At 39.3% G+C, this 12,981-nt stretch overlaps 1 protein-coding gene across 3 annotated transcripts in view; it reads right to left on the reverse strand.

Annotated features, from left to right (window-relative positions):
* The window catches only part of LOC121955475 (mitogen-activated protein kinase-binding protein 1-like), a 43,575-nt gene that overhangs the window by 26,361 nt on the left and 4,233 nt on the right, over positions 1–12,981 (reverse strand). For all 3 annotated transcript variants that reach the window (XM_088089373.1, XM_088089374.1, XM_042503450.2), the window contains exons 3-8: positions 8,568–8,630; positions 8,407–8,464; positions 4,416–4,586; positions 3,949–4,086; positions 2,535–2,717; positions 655–815 (exon numbers count right to left, since the gene is read on the reverse strand). In XM_088089373.1, coding sequence (XP_087945499.1) covers positions 655–815; positions 2,535–2,717; positions 3,949–4,086; positions 4,416–4,586; positions 8,407–8,464; positions 8,568–8,630 — 774 coding nt within the window. The remainder of the gene's footprint in view (positions 1–654; positions 816–2,534; positions 2,718–3,948; positions 4,087–4,415; positions 4,587–8,406; positions 8,465–8,567; positions 8,631–12,981) is intronic.

Genomic DNA, 12,981 nt, shown 5'->3' on the forward strand with positions numbered 1-12,981 from the left:
GATGTGTCCTTATGTGCAGGATGGTTTTTGAGAGGGATTCTGATAACTATTAAAAAACTATTAAAAAGTTAATTAATAACAATCCTTTTGAGATTTTACAACACAATTTCAGAAAAAAAAACTGTTTTTTAGCATTTTTAAGACTTTTGACAGATCAATTTCAGACATTTAAATACTAATTATGGCCTTATTTTTAGATTAATGAATTCAATGCCTTTTAAGACATTTTAAGGATCCGCAGGGTCCCTGCTACTGATGGGAGGGGGGACAGAGCTTTGTTTGTGGGTCACTTAATAATTTAAATCAGTAATACTGCTCATAAATACAGTCAAGAAACAGCCAAATGTATGCTGACTGAATCATGAAATAATCATAATTTTAAGTCCTGTATAATATTACTTTATATTTCCATCATATCTCTGTCTGGGCTAGAAACAAACAGTATGTGGTGCAGTTTTTAAATTACAATGAGTTTAAAATATAGCACCACTTAAAGTACCATAAAACACAGTATTGATTTTGAGTCTAGTTAGAAACACTTAGATATTTAAACCGTGAGCCACTTGAGACAGGAGGCACTAAAACTGAGAACATTTGATCCTGCGGTGGATCTCAGCCAGGAAAAGGCCGTGTTTCCCCTGAGCTCTTCCTCACCTGGCCTCCGTGATGGCCGACACGTCAGAGCCGAGGGGGTGCGGCCGCGGCAACGTGCTGGCAAAGTGAAGGTCGACGGGGCTGAAGGCTCGCACCGTTCCGTCGGCACATCCACAGAAGATCATGTCCTCAGACAGAGACAGAGACTGGGCCATGCCCGTCTGCGAGGAAGGACACGACACAACGGCTCATTTCACAGCTTTGTCATTTACTCATGACCTCATAGGAGCAGGAAAATGTGTCCAAAATTACGCCACACTGAACAGAACGGCGAACCAACAGCGACCGTCGCCACAATAAACAGACGTCAGCTGCAGTTTCATGATGAATTGTAGGTGAACAGCCCTGCGTGTCAGTTAGAATAAAGGTTACAGGAGGCTGCAGTGGGACATCAATGCGTCCTTATTGGAATATTTCCAAACACATCCTGTTCTTGTCCTCGTCCCTGCTGCTAATCCCTCTTTGATCCTCTGACAGAGGGCCGGAGCAGGACTCGCACACCTTCATCTTCACCTCTTGATTAAACACCACAGCTGGACACTGACCAATGAGCACAAGTGGTTGTCGAGCCCTCAGAAATGAACGCATGAATATACAGCAGATTTATGACCAGTAAGGGTAAATTAGATGAGTGAAACATTCCTATATTTTTCACCCCGAGCCCCATTTTTCCATTTTTTTGTGTCAAAGTGACTCATGGGAACAACTTTTTTTTGGTGGTGTGTGAGTGTGTGTGACTGGTTACTGAGTAGCAGGTGGCACATTGTATGGTAGCCTTGGCTGTGTGACTGTGTGTGTGAATGTGACATGTAGAGTAAAAGTGCTTTGAGTGGTTGAAAGACTAGAAAAGCACTACACAAGTGCAGTCCATTACACTTTATTTATTCCAGAAGCAGCCTCAAAATCGCTATCGCCAAACCCACCAGACTCCATTTAAATAAACAGTAATTTTAATTTTTAAAATAGAGCATTTTTTTACAGCTAACTGGGTAAATTGAGGGTTTATGTCAACCAAACCGCAGCTGGTGATTGCTGGAACAATGGAAATACAAAACAAGACAGTTTTTGTGAGTTGTATTTTGTTTCTGTCATTTTTAACATAAGAACACTTTGCACATCTATCAGATGAGACAGGTGTGTAGGAGAGGGACAAATGAACCAAAAAAAGCTACAAAAGGACTCCCGCGCACTGTCTAACTTGCAATACCATTTTATTTGCAACGTTTTTTGCCTTTTCTGCATCAACTTATGGTGGAAATGCCTTTAATTTTATTAAAATAAAAGACTCAGGCTAGTTGAGACAGTGTTGGGAATGACTGTTTACATGTAACTAGTTGCAGTAATTAAGTTACAAAATAAATGTAATTGTTATTAAATTTGTTACTTAAAAAATATTGGTGATTACATATGAAAAATATCTTTTCAGTCAAAAGTTTATATGTTGAATAAATCATTAATTCTGTCCCTTTACATCTTTTTGCTGTGCAGGAGCGCCTTTTTTTTGGCGTTTATTTGGACAGCGCGGGTCAGCAAAGTTATTAAGACAAATTTGAGCGCAACATTTATGCCCTTATGTTTTTAGGTCTTTTCAGCTTGATTGTCCTGTTTAAAACATTTGTTAGAAAAGTCATCAAATAGTAATTTATATGGTAAAAGTTAGATAACTTTGATGAAGAAATTTAAACAGTTCCTTCAAGTAATCTGTAAGCTATTACATTTCAAGAGTAACCCTCCCAACACTGCTGAGACATCACCACCCAATATATGTCCCCTCCATCACTCTGATAGGAGGTCAAATAATTCACAAGATTAAAATCAGTGGTAGCTCAAGAGCCAAACGACCTTTTGTCACTGTTGGATACTTTCTGTGATCAACTCACCCGCAGGTCCACCCACTTGTCCAGCATCCTCTTGCTGTTAAACTCACACAGCAGGCCAGAGGAGGTGATGCAGAAGATGGAGTCAGAGGTGGAGCCCCGTCCGCAGGCCACGTCACAGAAGAAGTTGTTCCTCAGCTCCCCCAGCAGCCCCGAGCGGCCCAGCAGAGGAACAGGAGCGCTCGCCTAAACACCACAGAGGGGTGATGGTTAGTTAGCTGATGAAGCAGAATACTGGTAACTTTTACACATAAAACATGTTTTTTCTCTGTGTTTTGACATTTGATCCTCATCCAGTTTTTTTAAAGTGTGTGGGTATAAAATTTTCTTATTAAAAGTAGAATTTCTTGGTGTGAAAACAAACAAAGAAAGGCCAAATTAGAGGTCATGGATTTCACAATGAAATGTGTGACTAGTACAACTAGATTATTTTCTTGACTGCACAGTAAGGAGTTAAGTTGTGAAGAAAACTGTGTGAGGTTCACTGATGTGAAAACACTGAGCAACACTCTGGAACAATGAATTAATTAAATGTGAACTGTAACAAACTTCCACTGAACTATGATCATTTTTACAGTTTGGAAAACTTTCAAGGCAATGAAGAAATTTCATACTGTGCAAAAATGTTTGTGTAGAAATGTTTTGTCTGAAAAAGTGTTCTTCTGAAGGAAAAATGACTTCAACTCTAAGCAGTGATAAAGCAAAGGTAAAACTGCAAGTTACTTTACTGACAAAGACAAACCAACAATATTAACCCATTACCTGAATACATTTTGGCGTCAAACCTTTTTGTAAACCGTAAATACTGTACGTTATTATTTAGCAGATATGTTGAAACTTTATGTTTCTGCTTTGGTTAACTTCTGATTATGTTTAGGCACAAAAACACTTTGCTATGGCACAGAAAAAATCATGTTTGGGCTTAAATTACGCATTTAGGAGACACTACCGTGACTGGAAATGCCGCCAATGTCTGACTGAAAAACGCCCGCTTTTGGTGGCACAATCGCTGCAGGAAATGCTGCCGATATCACGGAAAACAGCTTTCGATTTTGGTGGTACGATGACGGCTGAAAAATGTCGCTAAAAAGCACCCAGTTTAAGAATTGTGGTTTGTTACAGTGACAAAAAAGTACCAGCACTAGTATATAAAAATATAAATACAGTAAGAGTAAACAATTAGCACAGTAAATAAATAGTGTAAATATTTAAAAGAAAGTATGTACAGTATGCTGAGTATGTGAGTGTGTAAAAATATTTTAAAAAATACAGTAACAGACAATTAGCACAAATATGGGAATATTTAAATTATAAAAACAATAATGTGTGTACAATATAAAAACTTTGCCTTGTGCTACAATGCAATGCACAAAACTAGCGTGTAAATTAAAAATATAAATTTGTGTGCAAATATTACCTTGCTGGCCTTGCAGTGGTCCAGATACCAGAACTTGACATGTCTGTTCCCCACAGTTACAAAGTAGGAGCTGTCCTCAGAGAAAGACACACCTGTCACCTTACTGGACACCTTGTTAGCAGCAACAACTACATCTTTCTGCAAGAAAACAATTCAACAATACATGTTAAAAAAAACAAAGCATTATGCAAGCTTAGGCACATTTTGCTTCAAAATGTACTTAATGTCAAGACAGAGCCAGGCTAGCTGTTTCCCCGTTTACAGTCTTTATGCTACGCTAACCTGCTGCTGAGAGCAAATATTTCCCAAAGTGTTAAACTATTCCTTTAACATATCGAGTGTGTAGATGACAGATGGAAGGAAATGCCTTCTAGCTTGCACCAGTATGACAAACACAATCGCATGTTTCCATGGTGCAGCTGCACCAGCTCTGGCAAGAGGATCTGATTGTGGGCTGTGAGGCGTACCTTCCACGCCCAGACATTGACCATCATGTCATGTTGGTTTCCCACACTGACAATGTATTTGCTGTTGGGGGAGAAAGCCACGCAGGAGACGCCATATTTGTGCTTCTGGAGCTCCGCCACCTGTCTTCGATCTGCCACATCCCAAAGTCTCACCGCTGGCAGGTGGCCGCTCTGGTGAGAGAGAGAGAGAAGGAGTGCATCACAGAGAGAAAATAATCGACTTTTATTAAAGAAATGGGTCATTCATATGTTGAAGTGCTATATTATGTTGGCTTTTTTGTCTCCAGTCTTTCAGGTCACTCTAATATCAAAAACACATATCTTTCTTCTTACCTGCAGTGATATTTATCAGTCTAGATTGTTTTGGTGTGAGTAGCCGAGTGTTCCAGATATCGGCCGTAGAGGCGTCTGCCTTCTCTCAAATATAATAAAAATAGATGACACTCGCTCAACAGCAAAGTCTCTTTCTTGATGCACGTTTCCTTCTGCACGGTGATACTGTTGGGGAGTGTAGTTTGGCAGAGAGAAAATAGTTCCTACATAAAACTGCTCACAACAACGTCTGTGAGATTATCTTGAGTAACCGGGTCGTGATTTCTGGAAAGAGACATTGCTGTTGCAAATGGTTTTTTTTTTTGGTGCTTTGAGCACCACAAGTGCCATCCAGTTTCATTATAATGGAGAGAAGGCAGACAGATATCTGCAACACTACGCAACTCACACAAAAACTATTTAGACAGATAAATAGTACAACTGTCACGATAACCACAATATTGCAATACAGCGCCATAGGCGAGCCAAGCCACAGCCCCTATGTGTATTTTGTTTTCTTTTTTTTCATGGGAGGGCTCTGTATTTCTCTCTGCTCCAAACGTCAGCGGTGTGACGAGCTGCTGAGCATCCACTCTGCACTGAGCGCTGCACGTTTGCCTTTTTTTCTGGTCGTCAAGAGTTGAAAAATGTTCAGCTTCAGGTAAAACTCTGCAGCTGCTTGTCTGTGTCACTTTTTACTCAGCTGAGTAATCACAGAGGAGGGGGGTCGGGCCAAAACTACAAAGACCCACCGTAACACCACTGACAAACAACAACAGAGGAGGGAATGATGCTCAACACACATGGGCTGACAGGTTCATCCTTTTCCCCATGTTTTTCAGCTTTGCCTTCACCCAGAGTGAGTAGATTCGCTTTATTTTCTTCTACTTCTATTTCCACAGATATTTCATATCCGAGCAAAAACCCTCATTGCCCTTCTGTATTCTGCTTTTTTAAAAAAAGATTTATATTTTGGCTTTTTGCCTTTATCATATCAGACAGGTTAAACATGAAAGGGGGAGAGAGAGAGGATGCCATGCAGCAAAAGGCTGCGGTCAGTCGAACCTGCGGCCTCTATGGCGAGGACTCAGCCTTTGTAAATGGGGCATCTGCTTTACCAAGTGAGTGACCCAACGCCACCCGTGTTGTGCATTTAACACTAAGCAAACATTTCATTTTTTCATTTAAAAAGCAATAGCGTACATGATAATAGACTAACATTGAAGACTTAGACTTAGACTTAGACACGTTTATTTATCCCACTTGTGGGAAATTAACTTGTCACAGCAGCCGTGTGTACAGAAAAAATATATAAAAATATCAATATATACAAAATATAAAATATAAAATATACAAGAGTGCAAAAATAGGCATGAAGATTATTTGAAAAGCACGATAATCAGGGTATATGTCCATTTGCGTAAAAAACAACAACAACAAAAATGGCGCTGTTGAGCTAACCTTAATCACAACCGCAGGGGAAAGTCCTTTACCGCGACAGCCATAAATAACAGCACTACAGGTAAGAGGGAAAATGAGCTTTTTTTATTTTGGGATGAACTGTCTCTTTAAATCCACTGGAGCAAGCACTATAGAGAGCTGGACAGACTGGTCTGACAGGTGACTCTGAGAGATTATCCTCTGCGGCGTCCTCTGCTCACTGTATACAGTTAATGTCCCTCGACCTCTTCACATTACTCTCTCAGGGATCAAAAGGGCAGCGGGCTATTTGTGTGGCCTCCTGTTTTAATGCAGAGCGACCTTTCAGAGGTCAGAGTTAATAGGTGAGAGGAGAGGCAGCCCGAAGGACGCTGAAAATGGATGTTGTTCAGCTAAAGACTTCGCTGCATACAAAGGAGACAGATAGAAAGACAAATACAAAAGATCTGCATGTCTGCTGCCCGTCTGTCCTTGATGCAAATTAGTTTCTGTTGGAGTGTGTGTGTGTGAGGGACGTTTCTTATCAAATCACTCCGGGATATCTTCTCCTCTTTCAAGGCTTTTAGGAAATCCTCTAACAGCCGTGATGCTCTCAGCTCTGGTTACTGACTGCGATTTGGAACTGTGTCTTTAGCAGTTTGATATAAACATCACTTGTATTCTGTAATCACTTTCAAGAATCCCAATACTACACAAAATAAATCTACAAAATTTGACATTTGGCTCGTTTTACAGGGCAGCTGAACAGCGTATCCTCACTGCATTTGGTCCTTTAAACTTTGATCTCTGCCGTCATGGCAACTCCTGCGTGCTCATCCACTTACACTGAGAAGTCTTTAATCGGCCTCGATCAGCTGGGGCGGATTAAGGGAGTGTGTTGAGGGAAACAGTGTAACTACAACATAACTGAAGATCATTGACTGACACTTTACAGTCTTGCGATGTTGCACATAAGTCCTGCATGATCACCATTATCAAATTACTGCAGGCTGACATCCTGCTGGGATATTCTCAATGACACTTTTTAAACAGAGATTGCACTATAGTTTATAATTACAAAGTCCTTTCCTTATCCCTCCTTTGCATTTTTACACAGGTCTAAACGACAGCAGCATTGTGAATCTCCAGTGTGTGATTGTAGACAGCATGCTGCATCGCAGAATCGAGGCAAGACCATGACGTATTAAAGAAAGTCTGGATGCAGCCATGGAGATGGGGCTTCCTTTATTCCTATAAGAGCTGCTTATTGGCGCATGAAGCAAAAAAGCTCTTTTCCGGGTATAAAATACTGACACGTAGCGTGGCCAAGCGTGCCTGAGCGTGTAACCTCCACCGGCAGGGCGACTGACTTCCATTTTAGCGCTTCGCTAGCTTGAACGGCAGTCTTAAAAATTTAATCTTGCAGCTCGTTTAGGGTTTCCAAATGTTACCAAACTGGATGGCTTATAGCTAGATAGTGTAATGAGTCATTTAGCGGGGGTTTTGACACTCAAAAAATTATCCACTGAGTTACAAACATCCCTTTCCCGATGTAAGTCGATGGGAAAAAAGTCTTTCTGGGCATCACATGACCAACCCAGAAGGTGTAATTCCACTTTTGGCCACTATGTAAAATATGCATCAGAGCCTGGTGCAGTTCCTGGGGGTTTGGGCACGACGGTCACAATATTAAACACAACAGCGTTGGCCTCTAGTGTAACATAAAACATAAGCGTCTGCAGCACTTTCCAAAAAATAACAATGGCAACAAAACTCATTGACCTTCCCTGTTATACGGCGGCTGATGTCATCCTCTGCTCACACAATAGAGAGCTAACAAACCTCAATGTTTTTCCAATTTGCGAATATTTACAGCTGCTATTCTTCTTTTCTGAGTTACCTGCTAACTTCACACAGCTGTTTTTTCAATCTACACGTAACATGTAAAAATGTCACACCCTTCCTGCCCATGGTCCCGTCCTCCCGGCTGTCCCGTTTACACAAACACTGTTTCAGCACTGTTACGACCTCCTGTGCAGCCTCAAGGGTGAGACAACTGTGGCCCCTCATGCCATGATTGTACCTTTTATACCATAAAGCGAGGTGGCAGAATGGCGCGATATTGCTGCCTTGAACAGGCTGCATAAAAGGAGCTAATGAAACATGCTCACTCTTTATACTGTGGAGAACTGCAGTCTGCAAGATATTATGAAAAACAGATGCAAGGTCAAAATAAAGACAGACTGATAGTGAGACTCACCTCTCCTGTGACCAAGTATTTGCCATCAGGGGAGAATGACAGAGCTGTGATGGTCTTTCTATGAAAAGTGAGAGAAATGAGGAAAGATAGATCAGTGTGACTCATGTTTGACAGTTTAAAGTTGTCCTATATAAGAGCAGGTTTTTTTGTGCTCAACTCACCTTGACGTGTTGATAATGTGGTGCTGTCTGTTCTTTTTGGGGTTCAGCAAAACAACGACACATCTAGACCAGGAAAAATATAATCAAAATTCAGATTGAATGAGTCATATATCATACATCATACATTAGACTTGTAACAGATCTAGAAACATAGTATGTATTCCTTGCACTGAGTTAGAATAACTGATGTGGAAAATTTCTATTGCAAACTTTCAAGTGTTTTCCCATTTATTTCGTCAAGGTGTTTGCAAGAAATGCAAACACTTGTCCATGGTTGAGTGGAAAATAACATTTTTTCAGGTAAACAAATATTAAAACTCTCTTTTTACAGTGCATACTTGTGGCACAGCTTAAAATACAGAGGCTTACTGATTATACACAACGACCTCATAGCATTAAAACTCTGATGTAACGCAGGAATCCATACAGCATTACTCTAATAGCAACTAATATGTACAGTAAGTAAACCTAAGTGAACTAATCTTAGCTGATTCGTAATTAGATTTAACTGTGACCTGTTTTTTTCTTTCAGTGCTCTGAAGTTAACCAAAACCAAAAACGCTGCTGCGAAGGTGTTTCATAAAGGTTTACGCACCAGTTAGAAGCATTTCTGAACTGTTAAATAAAGTCGCATGAGAAAAATTTGCTTGAAATATTTTTGGAACTAAATTTCAGGTGTATCCATGGAAAAAAAAAGGTAGATAATACACTACTTATGCATTTTTGCAGACAATTAGCATAGATTGAAAATTTGTGTGTGATGCATTAACAGCAGGTGTTTTAGATCAAAACGTTACCAGGAGTGGGGAAAAAAACACTGATACAGAATAGAATTGTGCATGGCAATATATCATATCAATACAGTTATGCCAAGTAACAGTTTTGTTTTGTTTTTTTATCATAAAAAAATAGGAATATTTCAAAGACAAAATAAACTTTTGATAGCCTACCAGATAGAATAATAAAATCAGTTGCTTTTACAGTCTATTAGATACATTTTAGATAATTAGTTTAGACCTCCAGCGCAAAATGTGATGTAATATGGCGCACTTCCTTATGATCAAAATGTCAACTGAATCATGTAAATCTTTGAAAACTGTTTTTTTAGTCTCTTGTACATGAATGTTAAATTATTATTATTACCATAATTTATATCATTATTATTATTGTCAGATATTATTTATTATTATATATATTATTATTATAATTTCTTGTGCCATGGGGTAGAGGGTGGTTGTGAAGGATGGGCTTGAGTGAGTCTATTTCTGTAAAATCAAATAAAACACCCCAATAAAAAAACACACACAAATGTACAAAATACAATATTGCAAAGGAGCAATAAGCTGCACAGCTGTATACATAATAAAATAGAGCACATCAGTAATCCTTTGCTGCAATAAAAATGACTTAAGTAAGATGAACAGACTGTAAACTTTATCTAAAACAGATGCTGACAAGGTTTTCCTTTAGGGCACAATTTGCAGTTGTAAACTAAAATTAATAAATTGCAATAGAGTGGCGAGGGGGTGACGTATTTTTGTGGGCCAACCAGGAAGTAAGCATCGCACTGGCCCCCTCGTCAAAAACCTTATGGGATTTTTGAATGGGATTTTCGGATATCGCCAAAAATAAGCTCTGTGACGAAGACAAGTTTATGAGACTTACACGTTTTGTTCGGCGTGATTATCTTCACAGATGAACACCACTTTTGTGTGTTTTGAAGCGTAAATTAACGCACCAGAAGCAAAAGGGCTATACACGAACTACATCGCGGTCGCACATATTAAACGTCACCACTACAGACACTGTAAAAACACGTTAAAATACGATCGAAAAATATTATAAACAGATAAATGTACAAATTTGAGCTCAAGTCTGTAAAGCTGTAAAGGCGGACAGGTGGGTTTGATGAGTTTCCGTGTCCGCTGTGATGACGTCTAACGTCCCCGACAAACACTGTAGTCCCATTTAGCCACTTATTAGCAACCGCCTTTTTAAGACGAATAAAACCTTAAAAGTTCAAAAATCGGGTTTAGGCAGATGTATTTTATGTTGCAGAATAAAACCTCTAAATATCTCTAGCCTGTGTTAACCACATGGCTTATTTAGAGCATTTTACCGAAAACCCATTCAAAAAACCCATAGACTTTTGGACGAGGGAACCAGGAGTGCTAAGAGGCTAACGGACTTCCGCGTTTTAGGACTCATTACTTCACCACTCTATATGTCAAAATGCACATTATGACAATAATCGGCACGTTACAACATGTCTGAAATGGCAGATTGAGTAAGTGACTTACATATGGTGATATGAGGTAATATGTTAATGTGGGGCCTCAGGTGATTCCCATCACTACAAGATACCTGTTGAAATGGTTCAGTGTGTAGCATTTTAGGAGGTATGGTGGCGTAAAATGGATGTAATATTTAAACTGCGTGTTCTTTAATGGACAACCAGCCGGAAACTATGAATCGCGACCATGAAACGAGCCCACAGAGTCCGCCATGTGTAATGTCTACAATAACATTAGCGCAGAACTGAGTGGTGTTGCTGCAATAAGGGCGGATAATTAAAACACAAGCAGAAGGTGAAGTTGTCCTCGTAAAAGTCTTTCATTTTATCTAAATGCATTTTATATACGTACTCATTTGTGTTTATTGTCCACGCCAACGATGAACAGAAGTTACAAGGATGAACACGTTCAAGGACCCCGAGTGAGTCACCAGATAACACGGTCACCTCTTCGACCGTAACACCGTTAGCTTAACGCTAGCTAGCATACAGACATGAAACCCGGGACAAAACCGCTCCCCTGACTCTGTATAAATTCGCCAAACATGACGAGTTAATTTCTGAGCTTGGTTTAGAGCTGCTGGTAAATTGGGTAGTGGTAGTAAATTATTTATTTTTGAACAGCGTCGAGCTAACGTTAGCCGTTTCCCCTCCGTTTACAGTCTTTTAGCTAAGCTAAATTAAGCTAACCGGCTTCTGGCGCTAGCTTGACATTTATCGCACAGACACGAAAGTCAGTCTTCTAGGTGTCTAAAATGTCAAAATAACTTTTTTAAATCTGAAATATAAAATGAATCTTTGCGGAAAGCAAGAAATAAAGTTTTGTCATCATAACCACAGCTGGAAACACTGACCTACCTTTGTATCAGTGTTTCTACTGAAGTACCTTCACTCACAATCACGGAGGCACCATTCTCCTACATTTTCATGGACATAAATTCAAAACTTTATCATAACTTTTCAAGGACCCTAATTTTTGTTCTTACCCGCTTCCCCATATATTTTTTTCAAAAATACGGGATTCAGAAAACCTTTGCCATAATAATTTGGGCACAGTAATTTCTGTTTCTGGCTATGATGAGCAGTGTAATTTTTTTTTATTAAAAAAAAAGCCTCCCAAACCAGTTTCCTTTAAAAGAAGAAAGAAAAGAAAACCCAGAAAGAAAATCACAACGATTTTTTTCAGTTCACTGTAAAAAAAAAAAAAAAATTGAAAATAAAAAACATTGCAAAAAAACTTTTGTTCAAGAAAACATGCCTTTCAAACCCACGGTTAAGAAAAAAATAACAAAAAAATGTTAAAAATTAAAAAATATATTCTATTGATAATAAAAAAGAGGGGAAACAATCACAATTTTTAAAAGCAAAACATGCCCTCCTATGGCATGTTTTCTCAAAAAAATCAGTTTGGGAATAAATACAAAATAAAGCCTTTTTTCTCAGATGCAGACGTTTGGGATTTTTTCCATAGAGGTCTCTTCCTTTCCAAAACAAAGGGATTAAAACCGGTAAAAACACTGAATAAAGTATTAAACATTTCAAACTGGAGCTATCCAGAGCCAGTGTTTAGTTTGTCCTTCGTAGGCTGCTGTAGAAACATGGCGGTGCAACATGGCCATCTCCATGGACGAGGGTCCACTCCCTATGGAGATATTTATGCCTCATTCTACAGTAACGAAAACACAATTTTTCTTATTTTCTGATGATTATACACTGAGGAAAACATACTTATTACATCATATTGAATTTATCCCACTATATATCCCCTAATTTCTACACAGTGGACCTTTAAATGAACATTTTGCTGTTTCATCAGCACTGAAAGCAGCACAGTTGATGTTAATACTTTAAAGTCCCACCTTGCTTCATGAAGTGGTTGTTATTTTGCCCACCCTCTGTGATTCACACACGTTAAATGTACTCTTTCTTCTCCATATTCAAATGATACAGCCATAACCATATTGTTTCCTCCTGCTAATAAAACTTCCTCTTCACAACCTGTTTGGAAGCACCTGTTCAAGAGCTGCCAGGCCTTCAGCTGCGTGCCAGGAAACCGCATTCCTGGTACCACACAGCTTGTGCAGATTTAAACTAAGACGGCAGGTGGATTGCCAGATTGTG

Source organism: Plectropomus leopardus, chromosome 16, assembly GCF_026936395.1.
Source record: "Plectropomus leopardus strain MGB_pleo_1.0 chromosome 16, ASM2693639v1, whole genome shotgun sequence".
In the NCBI taxonomy this organism is placed as follows: Eukaryota; Metazoa; Chordata; class Actinopteri; order Perciformes; family Serranidae; genus Plectropomus; species Plectropomus leopardus.